The sequence below is a fragment of the Sporobolomyces koalae genome, assembly GCF_050403365.1.
Source record: "Sporobolomyces koalae JCM15063 DNA, S_koalae_JCM15063T_v1_ctg12, whole genome shotgun sequence".
Lineage (NCBI taxonomy): Eukaryota > Fungi > Basidiomycota > Microbotryomycetes > Sporidiobolales > Sporidiobolaceae > Sporobolomyces > Sporobolomyces koalae.
The window spans coordinates 447,217-471,311 of record NW_027481759.1 but is presented as its reverse complement, the minus strand read 5'-3'; the positions used below and the strand labels follow the sequence as shown (position 1 = coordinate 471,311).

Genomic DNA, 24,095 nt, shown 5'->3' with positions numbered 1-24,095 from the left:
AGAATCGATGACGTTGAACGTTTCGTGGCGAAATTGCAAGTTTGCTCGCGCTAAGACATGCTCTCGCTCACGTTGGCAGCTAGTGCGTTCTAAATGCGTATGATTGCAGGCAAAAATAATCCGAGAGAACCCCGCGCTCACATTCGCTCGAGCGGCTCGAGGGTCAGCAGCCTCATCGCGTTGCCGAGCACGTCCTTCGCACACACGTACAACCACAACCTCGCGAGCGCGACGTCCTTGTCCTGTCCTCGCACGAGCAGAACCTCCCACGCCGACGAGATCGCGTGACACAGACGGAACGCGAACGTGCAGATCGTTGAAGGTTCGAGCGACTTGAGCGCCGACTGCACCACGTCCGGGTACGTCGAAATCAGCATGAGCAAGTCGCGCGCTTTCGGTTCCGCCGCGAGCGACGAGATGTCGAGGTTTGCACGCTCGGACGGCGGCGGCAGCACGATCTCGGGGGCGTTCTTGCGCTCGACCGACGACAGTCGCACGTGTGCGTACTGGAGATACGGTCCTGAGTGTCGTACAAGCAACTCGCCCAAAGTCAGCACCCGTTCCGAGGCGATTCCACGCGAGTGAAACTCACCCGTGTCTCCCTCGAACGAAGTCATCCTCTCCCACTTGAACTCGTAGTTGTTGATCCTGTCGAAATAGACGAAATTCTGGGTCAGCGAAAGTCCTCGATCGATGTATTGATTCGAGAGTGAGCTCACCTCTTGGCAGACATGTCCTGGATCTTGACAGCCGTGATACCCAATTTGTCACTCGTGTAGTCGGGGTCTTCGATCGCATTGTACTTGGCCTCGTTCTTGGCCATGACCTCGTGCATGACTCGCTTCGACTCGTTCAAGATCTGCTCGAGGAAGACGGCCGTACCCTTGCGGGTCGACATGCCGAGCACCATACCAAAGTTGACGTGCTGGAGGGTCTTGGCCCAGTCGTATCCCATAAGGTCGAGCACCTTGAAGAACTGCAGGAGCAAGAGAGCGACAAGGTCAGCGAATCGAATTCCATGAACCAGGACTGCGGACAGTGAAAACTCACTTGGGCGAGATGCAGATCTTGTTGCGAAGCAACGACGTAGATCATCTTGTCAAACTTGTACTTCTCGTACCGTTCCCACGCGCCTCCGATATCGCGAGTGATGTACACGCTCGTACCGTCCTTCTTGCGAACGATCGTCTTGCCCAACTTGTACTTTTCGAGATCGACGATCAGCGCGCCCTGCGACTCTTCGACGATGCCGGCGCCTTGAAGCTTCTCGAGCGCGGTCGATTGCGACGACTGCGACACTTGCGACTCGCCCGAGTACACATCGAAAAAGATGTTCAAGCGCGCGTACGTGTCCTTGTACTTGACGATCGACAAGTCTCGGAACTTTTTCCACAATCCGACCGCGTGCTCGTCTCCGGCTTCCATCTTGACAAAGAATTCACGCGCGCGCTCGTGGATCGATTCGTCGGTCTCACCATCGGCGTTGATCTTGACGTACACCTCGTACAGATGCGTGATGGCATCCTCCCGGAGCTTTTCCTCGGAACCGTACTTTTCGAATCCGACAGCGAGGATTCCGAACTGTTTGCCCCAGTCGCCGAGGTAGTTCATGCGCAAAACGTCGTATCCATTCGCCTCGTACAAGTTGGCGAGGAACGCGCCGATGATGGTGGAACGCAAGTGACCGGCGTGGAACGGCTTGGCGATGTTCGGCGACGAGAACTCGACAATGATGCTCTTGCCGTTGCCGAGTTTGTTGGTACCGTAACCGTTCTTCTTGAGAAGCGAGAGTCCTTCGGGCACTGAGTCGGCCTGCGCCGAGTCGAGGTTGAGAGACGCGAGCTTCGAGGTGACATCGCGGGGCTCGTCAGGCAGGAGGTAGGTTTGGTGGTTGATCTGGTTCAGGACGAGTTTCGCAAACGCGGTCGGTTCGACGTTGAACGAGACGAATGCTCCGGCAGCCTTGGCGGCAGAGAGGTACGGCGTCGGTTTGAACTAGCGAAAGGACCAAGATCAGCTCGAGAGTGGTGCGGCGAGACGAGAGACCGGAGACGAACCTCGTTCACGAGCTTGTCGGCGACGACGTTGGGCTTCTCCTTGAGCCTGAAACGGGGTACGGCGACGACAAAGTCTCCAAGGACGTTCTTGCCCGTCTTGCCGCTCTCGACGCCTTCATAGGCCTTCTCGAGCGGGACGTCGAGCGTGCGGGCGATGTACTCGGCACACGCGAGTTTGAACACGTCGAGCGCGGGCACCTGCGGGTGCGACTCGGGCAGAGCCGGCGAGGGCGGCAGCGCGAACGGAGGCAAGGCAGACATGGCGCGCGAGGAGGATGCGAGCGGGCGGCGGGCGAAAGTGACTGGCACTGGAGCACGCGCGAACGGCAGCGAGAAGGCTCGACTCGGGCGGAACTGGACGCGTCGAAAGAGCAGGGTCGTGACGGTGATCCTCGTCGTGTTGAGCGAGGCCGGATGAGGTTGACTCGCGAGTTGACTGTCTCGAGCGAGATTTCTGAAACATTCATCAATTTTTCTATCTTTGCAATTGCCGACGACCGTAGTAATCGTGAGCGTAGCCCCATTAAAACAACAACAACATTCGAGGGACAATGATATGTGTATCTACTGCTGCGAGTCGCTAAAGTCGACCTGGTCACTCCCGCGTCGAGTGGCGAGATCCTCCTCCGTCCCGCGGATCGTGCCCGCGACTCGCACGACCTGTCCGGGACCGGTCGACATCCATGTCGACGTCCATAGCGTGTCGCTGTCGATCCGCCACCGTTTGGCCGGATCCCGCACCAACAGCTTGCTCACAAGCTCTCTTAGCGCCCCATTCACCTCGATCCTACCCGCCGGCGTCGCAGGCCACGAGTACTCGGCCTTGGCAATCTTGAGCAAGTAGCCCTTGCGACCGCCGCGAGTGCTGACTCGCCGTTCCAGCCCGTCGCCATGTCCCGTGCCCTCGCCGCTGCCGCCGATGACCCCGCGCGCACGTGCCGGTTCCTCCTGTTCCTCGACAAAGGGCAACCCTCCCGTCACGAGCGCGTACAGGACGACGCCAACCGCCCAACTGTCGGTCAACCGTCCGTCGTACGGTTTGCCCATCAACAGTTCGGGCGCGGCGTACGCTTCGGACCCACACCGGGTCTGCAGGAACGGCGCCGCCGGGTTGATGAACCGCGAGAGTCCAAAGTCGGTCAACTTGACAAACGGCGTCGGCACGTGCTCGAGTGGGTCCGTCCCACTCGCGAGCGGGAAAAGCCTCGATGTGAGGAGGATGTCTAGTTTCGAAAAGAATCACATATTAGCTCGAGTTCTGTTTCGAGTGTTGCGTCAAACATCGAGGAACTCTTACTCTCGAGCTTGATGTCCCGGTGCACGAGTCCGACTCGGTGCATCCATCCGACAGCGTCACACAGTTCTCCAAACATCCTGCGTGCGAGACCTTCGGTTACCTCAGCGTGGTGATCCGCAAGGAAATCAAACAGTTCGCCCCCGGAACAATAGTCGAGCACAAGCACGGTATACGTCGGAGTGATGAATGGATCACACAGTGTCACGAGCGAAGGGTGCGAGATGTTCTGTTTTTCCGACGGAACAAAATCAGTCTAGCCATTTATTCGCGTCTCGACTCAAGGAGCAAGAGAGGCGGGCGCACTTTGAGGACTTCGACCTCTCGCAACACACTGATGCGCATACGCTCGTTGCCTTCGCAGCTCTTTCGGTCCATGAGTTTGAGTGCGACCTGGTGACCTGCTTGCTTATCATCGAGGGCCAATGCGACTCGTGAGAACGCGCCTTTGCCGAGCACCTTCTGGATCGAGTAATGTCCAACGACATCTCCTTGTTCGATCTGACCTTCCTGCGCCGGAGTGCCGGGAGCAGATTTGGTCGACTCGGACAGGGTCGTGCCACCAATGATCTTTTGCAATTCTTCCATACTTGGCGGCGTTCTCGGCGTGGCGTTGCCTTTCGTTGCAGTTGGGTCGGGCGCCAGAAAATTTCGTTTCGGAAGTTGCGAAAAGTCGATTGGGGGAGGGGGTGAATCTCGATACGAATGTGCCGCGCTCGAGGGAGAGTCGTGGTGATGCAGGAACCGCTGCGCCATGCGAGACGCCGACACGTGTGTAGCTTCGACTGCCGTCGGGAGGGCTGAGAGGGGTTTCTGAATCGGAAGGAACGCCGCACTCGAGCCGGTTGAATCGTTCGAGATCGATCTCTGTCGGGTGTGGCCTGGCTTCTTGTCGAGGAACGACGTGTCGAGTTGGGCCAGCTTGGGTCGGTCAAGACTGTCGTGCACTGCGTCCGGTTCGGCTTCGTCCGAGTGCGTAGGCAGATCCATGAACAACCTCCGCTCGACAGGTGCGTGAGGCTCGCTCTCGGTCGTACTGGTCGTCTCGGTGCGAAATCTTGCAGACGTTGCCGCCGCTTTGTTGACTTGTTCGCTCCAACTCCCGATCGACGTACCTCGATTCCGCGAGTTGATCGACTGGCGTCCCCACGAGAGTCCCGTCGAGCCGCTCGATTGGTTCGGCACGAAATCGTCCAACCAGCTGCTCGTACTCGTCGTCGAGCTCCGAAGAGGATTGATTGCCTCCTCGCGAACATGCGAGCCGGCTCCGGGCGATGGAGGAATGTCCGATATCGACAATCTGGACGATGATCTCGGCCGGTTGGAAGATGCGCGCGTGTGTGTATTGAGCGAGTTGTTGCGAGACGGTGGATTCGGAGGAGGTGACAGAACGAGGAAAGATGGGTCAGTCCCAGCCGAGCTGAAACCGGCAGGAGCGATCACCGGAGAAGACGAGTCGAAGAATGACAGGGTTTTCGAACGAGTCGGTTCAGTTCGTTCTCGAGACGAAGCTGCAGCCTCGATCGATGATGCGGGCGCGGTCGTAGCATTCGGTGTCGGAGAGTGATAGTGGCGGTAGTTGGACGAGGAAGAGGGAGGCGAAGAAGGACCGAACGGGCTGCTGCTCGACGACGCGTGAGGGTATGCGCTTCCTGCGCCAAAGTCACCTCCAATCCATCGCTTGCTGTGACTGCCATTCCAACTCGCTTTCGGACTGTTGTGCCAGCCTCGCTCGGACGCGGCCGTGGGCAGATACCCCCATTCTCGAGTCGAGTGATCCATCGGGCTCGGCAAGGGCGTCATGCCACGTTCTCCGAGCGCGCTCAGTCCCCCTTCGGACATGATTGACCCCCATGAAGCGACCCGGCGCGAGGTGTTCAGGCTCGTGGTCGATGGTGAGGCGGACGCGAGCGAGGGCGGCGGTCGAGGGCTCGGTCCGACCGAGAGGGACAGGTGGGGTTTGCCCGGGGTCGAAGCCGATGTTGAAGGAAACGGCGAGGACGATGTGGTCATTCTCGATTTCCTGGGCTGGAGAGATGGGCGGAAACAAGGCCGTCAGGAGATTCCGAACTCGACGGAGTCGCGTCTTTGTGTCGAGGTTGAGCGATTACGGGGAGCTGCCGGTACAAGAATGGAGGATTTGATGCTCGTCCAAGACCAGTACCCGCGTGTGCGGTGGACACGAGCAAAGACTCGGACGGGGCACCCTCAAGTGGGGGAGGCCGAGATGGCGATTCGACACGGAAGCGTTGGACTTACCGATTTCTCCGCTCGCTCGACTTGAGTGAAAGAGGTTCGATCTTGCGTCTCAGCAGAATGAAGGGCCGAACAGAAAGAGAGAGAGCGGGGGCGGGGTAAGTCGCGGTCGCAGTCCAAGCCACGCGGGATGCGCTAACTACGCCAATCGAGAGTACGAGTACGAATGTCAGCACATCTGTCTCTGCAGGGCGTACGCGATGTCCGACACGGTCTCCTGCGCTCCAGAGCGAGGTGATTTGGCTCGAGGTCTGCGCCCATTTCGCCCGACTCTTTCCCGTCACAAAATCCCGAGTGAGGATACAAGAGACTCACAGCAGATCAACAGCTCGACCTTGGAGGTTTCGTGATAGGAATCAGCTGCTCAGAGGACGAGCGAACACTAGCGTCGGTTTGTTGTTTATTCACCGCGTCGAACGCGCTGTTGTCGTCACGTGGCCGTGATGCGCCTCGCTTGTAATTGCGAGTGAGCTCGTGCAGCTGTGTGGCACGATTGGAGGCGTCAAGTCGTCGAGCGAGCGAGCGAAGGAACGAATGCGGCGGACCCGACAGGAGTCGATCCGGCAAATCCGCTATCCGCTCTTCGCGGAGTTAGCGTCGACTCGAACTTCTCTAATTCTCCTTTCTGTACTGTTCAGCTTGTGACACTCACACTTTTCCTCCGGTCCGGGTCCGACCGGCCAAAGAAATCCCGTCAGTGTCCAAGCTCCGTCGCTCTCTTCTTGTACCTTCTCAGCTCCGAGTCGGGTGCATTACAATCAAGACTTCAATAACAGCAAGCCAACAATCAAAGACACGATATACATTTAGGTGTACCACGTCGGCTGTTCCGTGCACAATCCGGTCAGTCTCGAGAGTACTTTTCTTCTAGAAGACCGCATGGAAACGCAAGGAAGCTGAGGAGGGGGACGAGAGAGCTCACCACCGGCAATTCACCCAGGAGGGCGTACCTTCCCACTTCTGCCTTCTTGTGCGCAACCGGATCGTGCAGGGTGTGCGTTCTCGCATTGCGCCAAAAGTGTTCGAACCCAGCTTTGAACGAGATACTCCTCGCGCCCAACACCTCGTAGATCCTGTAAGAGCAACGATCAGAGGCGAGTGTCAGCTTGGAGACCCCTATAAGCAGCGTTAGAAAATGAGGAGCCACGTACTTGGACGTGAGCTCGAGCACGAGTTCAGTCGAAGTGACTTTGGCGCCCGCAATCCTCACGGCAATCTGACCCCGTTCGTCGGCCGTGACCAAAGTCCGATCCTCTCGCGTGAGAAGCGCGCTGATCTTGCTCGCGAGCACATCGACGTGTGCCTCGACTGCCCACACTCGCGCCTGCAAAGTTCCGTAGATTTCCTGCATGATTTCTCGACACAATCAACATATAGTCGCTCGAAAGATGACGCTGGGACGTACCTGGATGTAGAATTCCTCGTGACCGGTCGTTTTGACGTCTTTTCCAAACGGCCACGCTCGGGTGTTCTTGACTGTGTAGTCGGCAGCTTTCTCGAGCGCACCTTGGGCGATTCCGAGGTAGAAAGAGATGAAGAACAGTTGAATCGCCTGAAACGCATGCGGATGAGGTTCGAGCTCTCGATCAGAAATGAAGAGGAAAATGGAACGGACGGGCAGGAGCAAAGAGTTGAAAGCGCCGAGTTCAACAAATTCCTTCTTCTGGTTGAAGCCGAGAGCCCTCTCCCATGGAACGACCACGCTCGTGATCGAAATCGAACCAGATTGCGTACCGCGCATTCCGAGTACATTGTTCCAGTCATCCCCATAGACGATTCCCGGTTGCTTCGACTCGACAATGGCGTAGACATGTGTTTTACCATCCTAACGTGTGACGGTACTGTGAAGGTCAGTTGTGCTGACACTCCTGCACGGTAGAGATACGGATCGACAAACCGGAAGAACACCTTCAAGTACGGTCAGGTCACTGATCTTGGAGCCGGTCGAGAACGCTTTCCTGCCATTGAATACGAGAGATTTGCCATCCTCGGTTTCCGTGACTGCGAGATCGCTGTCTCGAGGATTGACGGCTGCTCCGTAAAAGTATCGGTTGTCGATGTAGCGTCTTTGTTCGAATTCGATTTGTTCCTTTGATCCGAGAACGAGAGCCGTCCAGCTGCGAAAAGTCGAACTACGTGAGTACCTCGTGGCACAGAACCATGGGGAGAGGCTACGCACGACCAGAGGTAGTGATAAGCAAGCAATTGTCCGATCGACCCGTCGCCCTTCGAGACGACCCTGACGATGTGGTAGCCCGTCTCGGGAGTCTGTCCTCCACCTCCCCACTCGGACCGACCGAGAGCGGTCACGAGTCCCGAATCCTTCAGGAGCTGAATTTGGCGGTACGGCACTTCGTTGGCAGCATCCCGCAGATGTACGTCCACCGAGATCAGCGCCGAGATTTCTTCTGCGCGGTCGAGGAATTCTTGAGTCGTGCGGGGAGCCGAAGGGAAAGACGGATAGTTCGAGGCTGATGCGGTGGACGAGCTCGTTTTCAGTTTTAGGTGCGAGAACGACGAAGCGGGTTCAGGCGCTGCGCTTTGATCGACTGAATGCATTTTCTGGGTTGGTTGCAGTGTTCGGTAGGAAACGAGAGAGTCGCAATCACGGTGAAAGTGGAAAGTTTCCGCCCAAACAGCGGCATACACATCTTGCCGCGCAATCACGTCAACGCGCTATCGCATTCACCTGACCCCAGTCGAGCGTTCTAATACACCGGGCTCGCCCGAACGCGGGCTGAGAATTGGCGTGCGAAGAAGCGCAAAGTGCGCTAAGATGGCGCAATTTTGCGCCGCAACGTCGCAAACAGCGCTGTGGCCCGTTCTCACCGATTCCGGTGTCACGCCTAACCAAAGTATTTCGTCGAGATCCGATCTCGCCGAGCGCAGCCAGACCTTCCGATGCCCACGTTCCGCAATCTCTGGCTCGATGGCGCAAAGGGCAAGAATCTCTGTTCGACGTACTTTATCGCAAAATAAACCTGCGCCTGCGTGTCAGCCCTCGCTCCAATCAAGCTGGTCTGGTGATTCTCTTCGACGAATCATCCGAGACTGACCTGTACCTTTGAGAAATGCCCGTCGATACCCTCCCGCCGACGCAATCAGCCCTACTTGTTCACGGTCCTCGGCAGGCGTACCAGCTCGAGTCAACGCCCATCCCCACGCTCAATTCGGACGATGAAGTACTCGTGCGCGTCGAGGCTGTCGGCTTGAACCCAGTGTCCGTCTCTCGGATCCTCCTCATCAATCTGCTCGAGCCTCGACTGACCAACGCATGTCTCCTCCAGTGACTACAAGAGCGTGCTCTACAACTTTGCGCTTCCAGTTCTGCCGGCACTGAACGGACGCGACCTCGCGGGTACGATCGTCAAGATTGGAAGCCGAGTCGAACGTTACAAGGTCGGGGATCGAGTGTTTGCCGTATCGACCAACTGTACATCCTGTTCTCCCATTCTCTTTTCGATCGACTCACAAACGAATCTTCGTTGACTCCGTTTCAGACCGAGATTATCGCACGAGTTCGTTCCAACAGTATGCAGTCGCATCTGAACATTGTCTCGGTTTGGCACCTCCGAGCGTCTCGATCGAGCAAAGCGCCGCTCTCGGTTCGTTCCGCTTCGCTTGTGATATTTGCGATTCGTTTAGTACTGACAGAGTACTTTGCATGCAGGGGTAGGCGCGTCGACAGCTGCCATCGCGCTCTCGAGCGCTCTCGGATTGACGATTCGCAACTTTGCTTCGTTCGCTTGGAACGACGGCAGTGAAGGCGAGCTCGACCCTGCGACTCTTCCACCTCGAGCCGAACGAGGAGACTATATCCTAGTTTGGGGAGGTCAGTCCAAAAAGTGACTTCCTCATTTCGGCTCGCACTCCAGCTGACGTGAGGAATCGTGCTAGCTTCGTGCGTGACGGGCTATTTTGCGTGTCAATTTGCGCGCATCGCAGGACTGCGGGTCATCGCGGTCGCTTGCGAGAAGAAGCATGGGGAACGGTTACAAGCGATCGGGGTCGGTACGTGAACCCCCTTCGAAAGACCGCCTCGAGGTCGGTCTCTATCGATGTGCTGACGCAATGCCCACAGATCACGTTGTCGATCGTCATGACCCGGTGCAGGCGATCGCGGAGGTTCGAGCCTTGACCGGCGACTCGCTCAAGCTCGCGCTCGACTGCGTTGGCGCGCAGACTGCCGCATACGCTCAAGAAGCACTCTCGAGTACAGGAGAAAGTTGGATCGTGGGTTTGTCGGGTCTGCCGAAACAACTGCGGTCGGGTGTGCATGGAAGAGCGGTCGTAAGCTCCTTCTCCGCCCCAAAGTATTCCCGTCGGTGATCTTGTTTTCGCGCCTGACGCGTTTCATGTCGAGTGCAGCCCATAAAGACGTTTCATACGAATGCTCGGGTCGGTCGCGGTTTGATGAGGCTGATTGAGGATCTGATCGAGTCGGACGAGCTCGTGCTTCCGTCAGTGACGGTGATCGAGGGCGGTCTCGCTGCGGTCAACGTAGGCTTTCCGTAGCTGACTCTGTGTGCGCCTACTGATCTCGGATCGTGTGCGTTCACAGGAAGGGTTGGACAAGTTGCGAACCGGGCAGATCTCGTTTGGTCGGATTGTTGTCACTGGCATCCCCTGAGGGTTTCATGCTGTCGCTTGAGAACATTGTACATATGTATTAAGCGAGCGGGTTGTAACTAAGCGAACTTTTGTCTCATCGGACTTCGCTCATCTTCAGCTTCCTAGTGCCTCTGTCGACTCGCTTGACTCGCTTGACTCGCGCGCTTGAACCTGTCTAGCCCCTCGTGCATGCACAGGACTGCTGTCATAGCTGGACAAGGTCGATCTCCCGAATCGCTCTGATTGACATCTCCTCCAGCTGTCCCGCTGCCTAGCACTGGGCTGGCGGACAGGTCCGAAGCGCAACATGAGCGCACTCGGCTTACAGAAGAGACCTGCCCAGTCTCGACCGGTACCGCAGTAGATCTGCGACAAGCTAGCGTCCGCCTGTCGGAATGTCGCCTTCGTGTCTGCGGTTGACGCAACCTCCGCCTTTAGTCTCTCTATCTCTCTCCGCGAGTCTCGATCTATGGCTTGCACCTCGCTTTCAGCACTTCACACATCCCCAACCTCGAGACTATGCCCGACGCTTCCTCTGCCAGATCTTCCCTCTCCTTCGGATTCTGGGTTCCGAGTATCTCGGGAGGCCTCATCGCATCCAAGATCCCTTCGACCACCGACTGGACTCCGGCATACAATCGCAAACTCGCTCAGACTGCCGAACGCGTTGGCTTCGAATGGGCCTTGACTCAAATCAGGTTCACGGCGGGATACGGCGCCGAGTTCCAACACGAGAGTGTCACGTTCACTCAGCACTTGCTTGAACACACCGAAAAGCTCAAAGTCGTCGCTGCGATCCTTCCCGGTCCTTGGTGAGTGCCGCGAGAGTTTGCGCTCTAGACTCGTGTACCGTCTCTGATCCGTTCCTTCGGGAACTATCGTGTGTAGGAACCCACTCCTCGCGGCGAAGCAACTGACGACGATCGACATCATTTCGTCCGGTCGCGTCGCGATCAACGTCGTGAGCGGGTGGTTCAAGACCGAGTTTACCAAGCAGAACCAACCGTGGCTCGAACACGCCGAGCGGTACCGCCGCAGCGAGGAGTTCATCCAAGTGCTCAAAGGGCTCTGGACCGAGAAGGAGTTCACGTTCCGAGGCGACTTTTGTACGTCTGAATTGTTGTCTCTCGATGCTGCCGATCGAGAGATTCTGACCTGTCGGGGTACAGATCAATTCCGAGACTTTGCCCTCAGCCCGAAACCGGCGGTCCCTCCAACGATCTACCAAGGAGGCAACTCTGCCGATGCTCGGGGCATGGCCGCGAGGGTGTCAGACATTCTCCTCTTGAACGGACAGGGCACGATCTCCGACTTTCGCGAGTTGATTGAGGACACGAAGAAACGAGCGATCGAGGAAGGACGCACCGACCAAGTCCAGTTCGGTGTCAACGCGTTCGTGATCCTGCGCGATACGGAGGAGGAGGCCGCCGCCGTGTTGCACGAGATTCAAAGGTTGTCGGACAAACCTGCCGTTGCAGCGTTCGCGAAAGAGGTGCAACAAGCAGGTCAATCTTCGAAGGAGGGGAAAGGCATGTGGTCCAACTCGGACGCGCAACAACTCGTGCAGTTCAACGATGGGTTCAAGTCGCGATTGATTGGAACTGCCGAACAAATCGCCGACCGCATCCTCTTGTTCCGCTCGCTCGGGATCGATCACATTCTCGTCGCGTTCGTCAACTTCCAGGAAGAACTCGAAGAGTTTGGCAACAAGGTGATCCCGCTCGTCAAGCAACTCGAGAAGGAAGGACGGGGTCTCGATGCTGAATTCGAGATTGCCAAGTCGGGTGCGATCTACCAATGAACGTAATCATAGTCTTGCAGTGTCATTGTATCCATGTAGAAAAGGTTGGCGGGTGACCACAGGAATCACTTGAACTCGGATCATGACAAGTAGAATTCGAAAGCGCGAGATCCTCGTTGCGAAGTGATTGTTCGGGCGCTATCTTTGAGCCTGCAAAGCCGCACTCTGCCATGCTTAGACTGATGTTCTGCATGGCCTCGACCAAGCCATGCTCGTGGGCGCCAGCTTGCCTCGTCAACTCGTTCGATTGTTGATCGCTCATCTTGCGCTATCCTTGCACAGCTCGCTCCCCGGTCCATCAATCGAGCCACGTGGAGCTCCGACTCTGCTCCTCGAAGCAGATGTGCTGTCCGCAGCTCGTGTCTGTTCGGTCGCGCAGTCCTGCAACTCTTGTCTCGATAGCACCCTCGTCGTGTCCGAAGTGTTCCGTCAGCTCGGTCGTCAATCTACGGCGCACTGGCTCTGGTCGCAGCTCATGCAGCTCTCAAACGCAGGTCCTCGGTCCGATCATGACTTGCCTCATTTCTGCTCGTTCGCACCTCATACTCCCCGAGCTGGCTTATCGCTATTCCGAAGCTTACTCGATCATGTCCAACCCAGCCGAGGCACATCGATCACTAGCGTGTCGGCCAACGTGGGATCACGACATTCCATTTCTTTAGTCGATCGCACTCATTTCGCCATCGCCGTCCGTTCTGATCCCAGAGCACACAATTCCTGGGGTTGGCGATTGACTCTGTGCGGAATGGGGCAATGATAGCAGGAAGCAGTGCTCCCAGTAGTACCTTCCTTCTTCTTCATCGCCTGTGCTTCATTCGAGCTCGCGCGAAACCTTCTCAACCATGTCAAGTTCTCCTTCGATTCCTTTGTCACAGGGAGCCGGCTATGGAGTCGTCATAGGCTTGGGTGCCCTGTTCGCACTCGGGATGATCGGCATCTCTGCCCTGCTCTCAAGGTCGGGCACTTCAGACGACAATGAAGAGTTCACCGTTGCGAAACGTTCCCTCAAGACCGGCCTCACCGCTGCCGGAGTCGTCTCGAGTTGGACCTGGTATGCCCTCTTTCTTCTTGGCGCTGTCTAGCATCCATCCGAGCAGTCTCGTTGACACACGAGTGCTTCCAGGTCGACGACGCTTCTGAGCTCTTGCGTTGTCGCCTACCAGTACGGGGTCGCAGGTTCCCTCTTCTACGCGTGAGTCTACCTTCCATAGTTGCCTCGAGTATCATCCTACTGATCTCGCCCGTCTGCGCCAGGACCTGCAATTCGACGCAAATCATGGCCTACTCGAATCTTGCGATCCAAGCAAAGGTGAGCCAGCCATCACCTCCATTCTCCATCGAGAGCTTCATGCTGACGTAGCTTTGCGATCGACGTTTAGCGCAAAGCACCGAACGCGCACACCTTTCTCGAGGTCTTGCGCGTTCGATATGGCACCTTTGTGCATCTGACCTACATGTTCTTTGCCTTGGCGGCCAATATCGTGAGCTTCCTCAGCTATGCGAAACTCCTGTACCCTTGCTCATGGACATACCACAGCTTGTTGTGTCTTCGATTCTCGTCGGAGGTGCCGCAGCAATCAACTCCTTGACCGGAATGTCCAGTAAGTAGTTTGCTCTGTCAGCTAGCCAATCGTCTCTTTCGGGCCCGCTCACATCCGCGTCTCACAGTCTATGCATCCTTGTGGCTACTTCCGGCTTCCGTCGCGGCTTAGTGAGCTCGCTCTGTAGCCATTCTCGAAACCAACCGCTTACCATCGGCTTGCCTGCATAGCACACTCCGAGGAGGCCTCCGCGCTACTCTCTTGACCGACTACGTGCACACTGTTGTTATATTCATCCTTGTTCTCGTGTTCTACTTCAAGGTGAGATCGCCGGTCACGATCTGAGCCAACCTAGACTGACCCTTGCCCATCTTGCTCAGACATATACGACTTCAGACTTGATCGGCAGTCCCTCCAAAATGTACGACCTCCTGATTGCCGCGCAAGCTCGAAACCATGATGCCGCAACCTACGAGAACTCGTACTTGACGATTCGTTCTCTCGGCGCGCTCAAATTCGCCATCTTGTCCTTGCTCGAGTACACTGGAGTCGTCTTCCTCGACAACAGTTTCTACGCAAAAGGTGTCGCTGCAGCTCCTGAAGATGCTGTTCCAGGCTAGTACGTCTCTGCGTTTCTCCTGCCACCAATCTGTCGTCGCCTGGAAGCTCATCTCTCGAATTGGGAAACAGCATTCTCGGAGGACTCGCATGGATCGCTTCTCCCTTCACGCTCGCGACAACAATGGGATTGGTTGCCGTCGCTCTCGAACACACGAGCGCCTTCCCGACGTTCCCGCGCCGCATGACTGCCGACGAGGTCTCTGCTGGTCTCGTGCTTCCATTTGCCGCCGAGGCCATCTTGGGCAAGAGTGGTGCCGCTGCTGTCTTGCTTCTCATGTTCATGAGCTGTACGTTTCTTTCCTCGGCTGTAGAGTTGTGCTACACTGACTCTTCTTCTTTTTCCAGGCACAAGTGCGATCTCTTCCCAATTGATGGGAGTTTCGACTGTGCTCTCTTTCGATGTTTACAAAACCTATCTGCGCCCGAAAGCAACCGATGCCCAGCTCTTGAAAGCTTCTCATCTTGCCGTCATCGGCTTTTCGCTGTTCACGGCTGGGTTCGCGTCCGCTTTGTATGGCGGTGGCGTCGATCTCGGGTTCCTCTACAATTTCACAGGTATTTTCACGTGAGTCCTGCTAGACTCATCATCAAAATCTTGCTCGCCTGTACTGACGCCAATCACCTACAGTGGACCTGGATTGCCCCCACTAGTCGCAACTTTCTTCTCGGATCGTCCCGGATCTCTCTCTGCCGGGTTGTCCATCTGGCGTAAGCTCTCTCAAGTTGTTGCTTTCAAATCACGAGCTCATGAATCGGGTTTTTTAGTTGGCTTCGTCAGTGGAGTCGCAGCCTGGCTTGCGATCGCAAAACGCAATTTTGGCTCGGTTGATCTCGTCTCGACTGGCTCCGTAGACGCTTGCCTCTACGGGTGCTTGACCGGTATCGCTGTTTCCGCGTTCGTCACCGTTGTTCTCGCTTTCGCTCGTCCTGCCAACTAGTTAGTACCTCGTCTTACCGAAGGACTTTTTCCCCCTTGCTTTTGCTGACTTGGATCTCTCGACAGTCATTGGGACTCTCCCCTCTCCGTCGTGGATGAGCAAGGCTACAAGAATGGCTACAATCCCGACAAACTACGGAAAGCGGCCTGGTTCGCTCGAGGGGCTGCACTCTTCCTCTTCGTAAGCTGGAACCTCCCGATTAATCTGTGCAAATCATTTGCTGATGCACCTTTCTGTCCTCTAGCTCGCTATCTTCATCCTCTGGCCTCTTCCGATGTACGGTACTGAATACGTCTTCTCCAAGAAATGTGAGTCACGCTTTCAATTTCTGCTTGCTTGGTTGCTAGCTCCAAACTGACTATGGCACTATGCAGTCTTCATCGGTTGGATTGCTGTTAGCGGCGCGTGGGCATTCTTCACCCTCTTTGCCGTAGGCGTGCTGCCCATCCTCGAATCTCACCGCGAGTTGTATGACCTCGCCAAGTCATTCTTTACTGGGGGTTTCAAGGGTACCACTCAGGATCGTCGTGGATCGGTCGAAACTATCGTTGAAGGTGGCTCAGTCAAGGAAAAGGATGGGGACAGTCAGGTGGTCGCGCTTGCCAGGTCATCTTGATTTAGATGTTCAATTTTCCTGGGTTCTCTGTGGGATCAGCTTGTGATAGATTGTGCTGGATCAATATATGTATCGTGTTCCCCTATCGATCTGTCGTATGCCTGACAGCCTTGCTCCTCGTGCACTTACTGAGTATTGCGCTTTCATGATAGCAAGAAGCGAAAAACATACTTTCTGCCTTCAAGCGTGGGAAGGAGAACGAGAGTGAGGAAGCTGTACACCGCACGTAGCTTTTGTCTATGAGGTCGGCTTTGTGCTCTCAACTCTCGGGTAAGATGTTTGTCCGATGATACAGCAAGGAATTTTGGCCAAGGGGGAGGCTTTACAAGCAACAAAGGGTACCTAATGTAAAAACAGGGCCGCACTAGCGTGTGTAGGGAATGCCTGCAATATGCGTCTCATGAAAGTCAGTAATTCCATTCAGAATGAAGTGAAGCGTTGCAGCAACAATTATCTCACCGTTTGTGATCCTCTGGAACTCGTCGTAGACGATCGACATGCGGTTCTCGTATGCATTCTTGATGACCGAGATCATGTACTTGGCCGCATCTTTCTCTGAGAGGTCGAGGCGGAAGCGTTCCAGGAGGCGGTCCATAGTCGGCTCTCCCTTGAACGACGGGAACTCAGCCGAGAGCATCTGCGAGGTTGTGTGTACGATCTCGTGGGCGTATTGTCGGCAAGCCAAGAACGCCTTGATGGTTAGGTCGACAAACATGCGGTATCCCGGAGAGTCGCCACCTCCCATCAACACGATCATCTCATGGGACAACTTGAAGGAATTAGGCTCGAATTTGATTCCCTGGACATTCACAGCTGGAGGTCAGCTTTCTGTACTTTCGCAGCGGGAAAGGGGGAAAATCAAGGGCTCACTCCGGGACCGATATCGAAAAGGAAGCCAAAATCTGGAACAGGTCGATCGCGGTCAGAAATAGAATCTTCGAAGCCTAGACAAGAGACTTACCAATATGCGTGATGCAACCCCGACCATCGACCATGATATTGCCGTTGTGGCGATCTTTGATCTGAATAATATAGCAAAGGAGCGAGTACGCTGCCATTGACTGGATAAAGTTTGTTCTCGCCTTCTGGAACTCGATCGACTCGACAGGGCCATATTTCATTGTGAAGAAGCTCAAGAGGTCGTTGATCTTGGCCCGTCCCATCTCGTCACGAGATGTCGCATTCGGCACGACGTCAATGACACCGCACTGAGGTAGCACAGAACCGTTGTCAATACTGAGTCCGCGCGCGATGATCGAGTGAACGCATCCGCTACGTACCCCTGGACCGGTCGCTGTCACTCGGTAGGGTGTCACGAGCAGATCCAAGCCGACAGAGTTGAAGATGTTCTTGTGCATGGCGATAATTTGTAGGGCGAGCACGTCTTGACGACAATCATCTCCGACTTTGAAAATTGCGGACTGCCAAGTATCGTAGTCTTGCTTCTTCTTCGGTCCGGCACCATCGGTCTCTTGCAGATCGATGATTTCATCTTGTGCGGTCAGGTCTGAGACATCCTCCTGATCCTTCTGTCGCCGGACCTTGAAAGTCGCCATGAAGGGAGCCTACCAGCGAAAGCGAATTAATTCAGCGTGTCAATTTACAGCAGCACAAGGCAGGACGAGGTTGAGAGACTGACTTTGGCGTGACTCTGCAAAGGCCGGCCCGACTTGCGATTGACGTCTACGACGACACCGTCGGGGTTACTCGGAAGGTAGACCCCAACATCAACCTTTATCTTTGCCATTTCTTCGTCGATCTTAGCCTGTGAGTCCATCTGTCAGCTTCAGCCGTGAATTGAGCCTCTCGGGGTTGCTCGCCTTTTTCTCGGCCTTGCTCGACTTGATGAAAGGCTTGAGCTTGGCCGAAATCGATGTCACTTCGTCGAAAAAGGAGAATTCGCGGTTGTAGAAATCTTGAGCTTCTCCAGAGAGAGACTCGACGATCATGTCAACGACGCGATCGAGTGTCGGCTTCATCGGATCCTCCTGCTCTCTCGCGATGCTTTGTCAGCGGAAAAGCCAGGGTAGAGCCGGAGGAAGCGTTCACCTCTTCAGCATCGTCGCCACGGTAAGCGTTCGCCTTCATGTTCCAGATGATTTGGTGGCAGAAGAGCTGCGAAATCTTCGAAGTCTCGAAGATGAATCGCTCGGCGTATCCTGAATTGTAATCGAGCGTCAGGTTTGGCTTTCTCATTCGCGTGTCATCAATCTGTGGACTAACCGAGAGCATCTGTCCGGAGAGCTTGAACGACTTGTGGGATGTAGAAGAAGGTGATACCGACCGGGTGATGCTCGAGGACTCGTAGGGCGTATTGAAGGAGTATCGGATCACCTTGATACTTGGGGAAGAGGAAGCGCAGGGCTTCTGGGACCGCGACGGGCGCCCAGTAAAGCAAGTGCTGTTGGGAAACAGAAAAGTAAGCACAGAGCTGCGGTCCAGAAAGCGATCACTCACCCGTAGCTTGGAGCGACTTTCAGAAGGAATGCCATCGTCGAGGAAGTATGCGAGAGCATGAGGCGAATCCTGCACAGTGAGCGGATCCGATCGAACGAGTTCCGTAATTTCGTTGCTGAGAAGCGGAGACTTGAAGCGATCGGGAAGATGGACCGTGACTTTGGGCCATTTCCGCCAAGCAAAGCGAGCCAGCTTGACCATTCGCTGTATGCCGGAAGGAACCTGGAATGAGTACGGAATCTTGGACATCTGTTCTCGAAAGACTCACATCGGGTGATTGTCCGGTAGCAGACATGATCGGACCTCGCTTGGACTCCTGCGTCGGGTTGAGCCAGAGCCGCAAACGATCTGCTTCGTCGCTTAAGAGTACCTTGGCGAGTTCTTTCCGAGTATCGTGCTCGGATTGTGCTCGCGACACGCTGATCCGCTCTGTTTCAGGGTGCAATGAGCCGCGACATTCCGGTGAGCTTGATCAGGCTCGCGTCACTTACGAGGAAGCGTGGAAGGTGAATCCAAAGGAGAGCTCGTACTGCTCAGAGCAAGAGATACGAAATCATTCTCGACAATGGTCAACATTTCCTCGATAGCCTGAAGATCAGCTTTGATCTGTATCCGGTTCGTTCCAAATGACCATCTTTGGATTCGGAACGGTACATCAGAACCCGAATACTCTCTTTGTGGCGACTTGGAACGACTCACGCAGGACGGACTGAAAACCAGTCAAAGACTGCGTCGTAGAGCTTGTTCCGGAAGTTGAGTTCGGCGCTGCGCTCGATTTCGCTGCCCTGAACGATGCAGAAGCCGAAAGCGAGAAATCGGAATCGAAGCTCGCGAGACAAGGCGTGATGACTGAACGGAGGAAGCATCAGCTTGCGCTACTGCCATTCAAGGGCGAAAGACTCACGTCCAGAGATGAATATTGTCCAGACAGCGGTCGACGAGGCGCATACACGCGAGGACGAGATCAGAGTCCCGGTATCGGAAGGCCTGGAAGCGACTCGAAAGGAAGTCGAGCATGCCAGTCATCGGAGCATACAGGCGGGAGGCCGAAAGGTATTCTTTCGTGAGCGCAGCTTTGTCGGTCGGAGTGAACTGAGTCTCCTGATTAAGCGGATTGTCGAGACTGTTGACGAAGAATTGTCTGAGCAAGATAGGGGCATTGCGAAGAGAGAAATCGACTCGCTCGAGAGATCTGGAGAATAGACCTTGTTCCGCCTCGATCGTCTTTGACCAAGCTTCGACAACCTCTGCAATCAGACGGCCTTCGAGCTCGCTGCGCGAATCGACGATCCAGGTCCAAACATCTTGAGCAGCATTGATGGATGCTTCGGTGTAGATGCGAACGGGTAGAGAGACGACAAGATGCAAAAGTTCGGGATCGGGTCGTGTACGCGAAGACTGGACCAGATGACCTCCTGCAGCGAAGAACAGATCTCGCAATTCGTGAAGCTTGTAGTGCAGCTTGTGGTTGTCAATTTGAGCCGAGAGATCTTCGAGTCGACCGAGAACGCTTGCTCGTCCAGGATCTCCTATGAAATCACATCCAGTCAGTATCACGGGATCTGCACGGAGTCAGTTTACAGACTAACCGCTTCTTGCGGCCTCGCCTCCAAAGTAGCTCTTGGCTGCGAACGTTGAGGCGAACGTTGCGGAACTGTCGACGGTCCAGTTGCCCCAAGCCGGAAGGGAAGCTGTTTGATCACGAACACAATGAGTCGGAAACATAGAGCGCGGATGAAGGCGAGGAGATTGTAGCCTACCGCTCTTGCCGTTGGCCGGAGGGGTTCTGACCATGTCGAGCGCAACCGATTTGCCCATCTCGTCTTCTGCGACAATACTCGGCATTCGCAATGTTCCTGACGACGAGTCTTCGATGTAGTGCTGTTACAGTTGCACCTGTTGAGCCAGAGTTCGCTCAAGTCGAGGAGGGAGACGAAGCTCACCATGAGTAACCCTTTCATTGCCTCGGGACTCCTGGTCAAGCCCGTCTTCAACCACGCGCGGACGTTGCTGTGAAGATCTCGCAGAATACGTTGACGAAGGGGATAATCGTCTGGAAGCGTGAGAGAGACATGAGCGGTCGAAAAGGTATAGGTCGGGGTGTACTATAAGGAGAAGAACGGCCGGCCCAGAGAAATCAGTCCCCGAGGATCAGAAGCAGCGGGAAAAAAAAGATCACTCACCTCGTCAAGAAATTCGGAAAAGCACGATCTCCGCAAGACAGTCAGGAGCTCGAGCATCGTGGTGACCACCGCCTTTTCGAATAATAGACTCGGGAAGCTCGGGAACAATTCGTTGAGGTAACTCAGCGCGGTCGAGCGTACTTCGGGCGCCGGATCAGCAGAGCGGTATAGCAGAGCGCATAGCGTTTCGGTCGTTCGCGTCACCGGAACCGCATGGTCCGGTACGAGTCGGGAGAGGGTCGAGATGTAAGTCGTGAGGACCTGGAACACGATGAGAATCAGCACAAAGCGCATTTTGCTGGTGGTAACTTGTATGGCAGAACATACTTTTTCGCCGATCGATTTCAGGCAGTCGCCCATTCCGGCCTCTTTTGCAAGACTCGGAATCTTGAGATACTCGAAGATGGGTGACACGACGCCGGCTTCGGCACGAAGGGTCTCGAGACGAAGGATCGTCGCGAGGAAAACCGCCTGCGCGGCCGAGACTGATCGAGCCGAACCGGCTTGTGAAGGGATCGCAGTCGCGAGGTCCCCCCGAACCGCTTCGATCGACATGGCTCCGGGATTGTTCTTGAGAGCGCCGTTGATCTGAGCCTCGATCTCAACCCATACATCTCCACTGCCGGTTCCATTGCCGAGCGATCCATGGCCGACGCTGCTGAGCACGAGGGGTGGAGCTCGTTGGGCGATGCTCGTGAGGCTCGTTCTCGTGCGCCTAGTTTGACGACGCGAGAACAGCCCGGACAAGAGGCAGATGTACCAGAATGAGCGGAATAGGGCAGAGAGGGTCGAAGAGTGAATCGAGGTCGGTGAGAAGTGTGCGAGTCGAAGGTACGAAGCAATGACTGGAAGGAGACCTGCAAGGGCAGCAGAGCGCTATGGAGGGGAAAGCATGAGCGCGCTTGCGCTTGCATCAGACAGTGAAATTCAAGAAGGGTCGAAAGGCGCAACTCGCGACTTACGCGTTCTGGCGTGAACTTCTGTCCCGCTTCCGAGTCGGTCGTCCCGCGATGGACAAAGAGGGTGAGGACCTCGATGAGGAAATCGTCTCCCAACTCGGACTCGCTTTGTGCCGCGACTTGACCTAGCTTGTCGAGCGCTCGAACCGCCTGGACAGCAAAGAGTTCAACTATTTTCCAGTCGCAGTCGTGGGAGGTGGTGAGGAAGAAAGTCTTCTCACAGCTCGAAACACCGCATCCTCTTTGTTTCCTCCTTCGTCGCTCTCATCAAAGTGCGCATCGTCGGCTTTCACCCCACCAGCAGGGTTCAAAACTGCACCTCTGCCGACGGCGCCCACCGTGCGACCGATCTCGCGGAATTCGCTTTTGATCTCCGTTGCGAGTGTCTCTGATCCTGCCGTTCGCGACATGACGAGCGTTTCGGCGATCAGTGCCAGTTCGCCAATTCCGGCAATCACGAGTGCATCGGAAGCGGTCGGAGTTGTGACGAGTCGCTGCAATGCCGATTGCGCGAGCCGCAATGGCTCGCTCGAATGTTTCGAATCCGAGGCGCCTGCGACGGGCTCGCGAGCGAGGATGCCGATCGCATGAACTGCATTGATCGCTTGTCCGGTACGGGCCGGACTGATCTCTCGATCTCGAGGGACTTGGTGCTGACGGACAGAGGCGGTCGGGGAGGAGTCTCGGGTCTCGGATGGCGAGGGAGGCATCGAAACGGGGTGGAACGAAGCCAAAAGCGAGAGGTGATTGAGGAGAGTCTGTAGTGTCGAAGCACGGCTCAGGGTAGTGTTTGGTAGCTTTTTTTTTCCAATGATGGTAGAAAGTCAGCTTGTAAATACATTATGGGAGGCAGCCGAGGAAAGGGACAGACCAGAGCGATCCAGGTCTCGGCTGCCACTCGAACGAGCTCGGCCGGCCCTGCTTCTTCGACATCGAGTTCGTTGCTCGAGTAAGGGTTGCGGCTCTGGATTGATGACCACCTGCCGAGTTCGGGGCTCATGAGGAACTCGCGCACGAGGTCAACCGATGCCCCTCTCGTTGCCGCGAACGCAGACGATCGCGACAGGATCCGAATCGACTGCAGCGCCGTGAGTTGCAAGGAGTCGGAAGCCGAGCTCGAATGTATTGGAAGAGACGAAGGAAGCAGGAGCGATTCGAGCGTGGCGATCAAGTCGGGTGATGGCTGAGCGGGGAGGAGTGCCGTCGTGACGGTCGCGAGACGCTGCAAGTCCCAAATTTCGTCAGATGTTAGGCAGAGTAACTCGCAAGAAGGAGAAGGTACAGACAAGACAAGCGTCGAGGATGACCCCAGCTCCGATGGTTTCGTCCTCGAGCGGATCCGGCTCTCCCTCGTCGGTAAAATCCGCTTCGGTGCGACTCTCGACCGCGGCTTCGATTCGAGTGACGGTCTCTTCCCACGTCTCGAGCGCCCTTTGGGCAGTCTGGGTAGCGACCGCTTCGAGCGAGAGCGGTAGCGGCGGAAGCGTCGAGTGAGGATCGGCAGCGAGGGCAGACCAAGGGGCGTCGGATTCGGTTGGTGTGGTCGCGAGGGCGAGGTTCGACCAGTACGTCACGAGCAGCTCGACTGCACTGAGCGGTCCGATCAAACTCGTGAGCCCGGCGGTACCGCTCCCTTCGTAGTAAGCGATGACAGCTCGAAGGGCTCGTGCCCTATCGCTGTCGGGGTCGGCGTCCAGTTGTGGTCGCGAGGTATCTCGGATGATGGCGGCCAGGGTGGCAGATGGTTTCGAAGAGGGAGGGAACGCGGGATAAGGGTCCGCAGCCGAGAACCTGAAGGCCGAAGCAGGAGCTTTGATCGCTCGCACGAGGCCGAGAGTTGCTGGCACGGTATGCACCACAAGTCGTTCCCCTAGATTTGACGCAAGGAGGTGATCAGTCTTTCATGTGGACGATCGAGCGGAGGCACTCGTCGTTACCGTTCCGGAAGGTGTCGAGATCTCGCAACAGCCCTGCATGTAGCTCGAACACTGAGGCGACGATACTCGAACGAGTTGATGAGACTGTGGTCGATCGTGCGATCGCGAGTGCGGCTCGGACAATCGCATGAGTGAGCCGGTCCATGGTGGGAGCCGTCTTGAGGGCTGTTCGGAATGAGCAGATTCGAATCAACCTCTTGATCTTTCGGCTCTCTCGCCAATTCCACCCTGAGCACCTGTTTCGAGAGAGACTGACCTCGAGCTCCGAGGGTGTCGTCGAGGATCCATCCTCGAACGCTCTCGACAAGGTTGATGATCTGCGGGGCGTGCGCATCCGCGTTGCTCGTGTCGCTGCTCGAGAGGACATACTCTGCGAACGCGATGATCCCTTCGCACTGGTCGAGCGTCTATGAGTGCATGCGAGCGATGCGTCAGGACTGGACGACCCCCACAAGCCCCCCGAAAAGGTCGCCGAACCGACTCACGAGCACCTCGTCCGGGGGTAGTGGACCGTTCGAGTAGTCTTGCGACGATGTTGAACGTGGTAGATCATGCAGGGGCGCGGTTAGGAGGTCAATCTCGGCGGATCTCGAACTGGACAAGTTGTCCGCGAGCGCCGACAACAGCGACGCGTACAAGTTGCTGCAGTAGACGAGTGCAGGTCAGTGAGAACGAGCTGTCGATATTCAATTCCGTACACACGCACGAGTCGAGAGCCTCCATCTTGCGAGCTGTGCGGGTCGCAAGAGAGATTCGAGATTCGAGTCGAATGAATCATCGCTCAACACGGACTCTCTCTCTACACTCAGTCACGCCCAGCCGCG

At 55.9% G+C, this 24,095-nt stretch overlaps 7 protein-coding genes across 7 annotated transcripts; 3 read left to right on the top strand and 4 right to left on the bottom strand.

The window, feature by feature from the left end:
• Positions 1-137: 137 nt before the first annotated feature.
• Positions 138-2,318, bottom strand: JCM15063_002318 (arginine--tRNA ligase; the record flags this gene model as incomplete). Its single annotated transcript, XM_076678221.1, has 5 exons — positions 138-520; positions 593-648; positions 720-976; positions 1,051-1,995; positions 2,058-2,318. The coding sequence occupies 5 exons, from the start codon at positions 2,316-2,318 to the stop codon at positions 138-140; spliced, it is 1,902 nt and encodes a 633-aa protein (XP_076534819.1).
• Positions 2,319-2,621: 303 nt separating this feature from the next.
• Positions 2,622-5,364, bottom strand: JCM15063_002317 (uncharacterized protein; the record flags this gene model as incomplete). Its single annotated transcript, XM_076678220.1, has 3 exons — positions 2,622-3,280; positions 3,355-3,580; positions 3,658-5,364. 3 exons carry the CDS (start codon positions 5,362-5,364, stop codon positions 2,622-2,624), a joined length of 2,592 nt encoding a protein of 863 aa, XP_076534818.1.
• A 1,049-nt stretch (positions 5,365-6,413) lies between these two features.
• Positions 6,414-8,166, bottom strand: JCM15063_002316 (uncharacterized protein; the record flags this gene model as incomplete). Its single annotated transcript, XM_076678219.1, has 7 exons — positions 6,414-6,431; positions 6,530-6,680; positions 6,759-6,952; positions 7,013-7,159; positions 7,223-7,432; positions 7,505-7,724; positions 7,787-8,166. 7 exons carry the CDS (start codon positions 8,164-8,166, stop codon positions 6,414-6,416), a joined length of 1,320 nt encoding a protein of 439 aa, XP_076534817.1.
• Positions 8,167-8,678: 512 nt separating this feature from the next.
• JCM15063_002315 (zinc-binding alcohol dehydrogenase family protein) lies at positions 8,679-10,237 on the top strand (the record flags this gene model as incomplete). Its single annotated transcript, XM_076678218.1, has 8 exons — positions 8,679-8,827; positions 8,895-9,040; positions 9,108-9,212; positions 9,278-9,439; positions 9,505-9,618; positions 9,689-9,897; positions 9,976-10,107; positions 10,169-10,237. The coding sequence occupies 8 exons, from the start codon at positions 8,679-8,681 to the stop codon at positions 10,235-10,237; spliced, it is 1,086 nt and encodes a 361-aa protein (XP_076534816.1).
• Positions 10,238-10,737: 500 nt separating this feature from the next.
• Positions 10,738-12,019, top strand: JCM15063_002314 (uncharacterized protein; the record flags this gene model as incomplete). The annotated part of the gene is made up of 3 exons (XM_076678217.1): positions 10,738-11,030; positions 11,107-11,324; positions 11,388-12,019. 3 exons carry the CDS (start codon positions 10,738-10,740, stop codon positions 12,017-12,019), a joined length of 1,143 nt encoding a protein of 380 aa, XP_076534815.1.
• An 842-nt stretch (positions 12,020-12,861) lies between these two features.
• Positions 12,862-15,735, top strand: JCM15063_002313 (sodium:solute symporter family protein; the record flags this gene model as incomplete). The annotated part of the gene is made up of 15 exons (XM_076678216.1): positions 12,862-13,070; positions 13,143-13,211; positions 13,274-13,328; positions 13,399-13,500; positions 13,557-13,620; positions 13,688-13,730; positions 13,791-13,881; positions 13,941-14,179; positions 14,251-14,468; positions 14,527-14,746; positions 14,810-14,889; positions 14,947-15,118; positions 15,185-15,299; positions 15,364-15,427; positions 15,494-15,735. The coding sequence occupies 15 exons, from the start codon at positions 12,862-12,864 to the stop codon at positions 15,733-15,735; spliced, it is 1,983 nt and encodes a 660-aa protein (XP_076534814.1).
• A 364-nt stretch (positions 15,736-16,099) lies between these two features.
• Positions 16,100-23,994, bottom strand: STT4 (1-phosphatidylinositol 4-kinase STT4; the record flags this gene model as incomplete). Its single annotated transcript, XM_076678215.1, has 28 exons — positions 16,100-16,119; positions 16,195-16,534; positions 16,606-16,637; positions 16,697-16,943; positions 17,016-17,300; positions 17,375-17,500; positions 17,556-17,723; positions 17,785-17,894; positions 17,959-18,136; positions 18,193-18,396; positions 18,461-18,621; positions 18,684-18,826; positions 18,892-19,041; positions 19,097-19,315; positions 19,376-19,721; positions 19,782-19,883; positions 19,953-20,073; positions 20,136-20,297; positions 20,376-20,636; positions 20,703-21,251; positions 21,338-21,484; positions 21,556-22,131; positions 22,206-22,556; positions 22,621-23,204; positions 23,272-23,436; positions 23,528-23,678; positions 23,757-23,913; positions 23,978-23,994. The coding sequence occupies 28 exons, from the start codon at positions 23,992-23,994 to the stop codon at positions 16,100-16,102; spliced, it is 6,072 nt and encodes a 2,023-aa protein (XP_076534813.1).
• Positions 23,995-24,095: the final 101 nt, after the last annotated feature.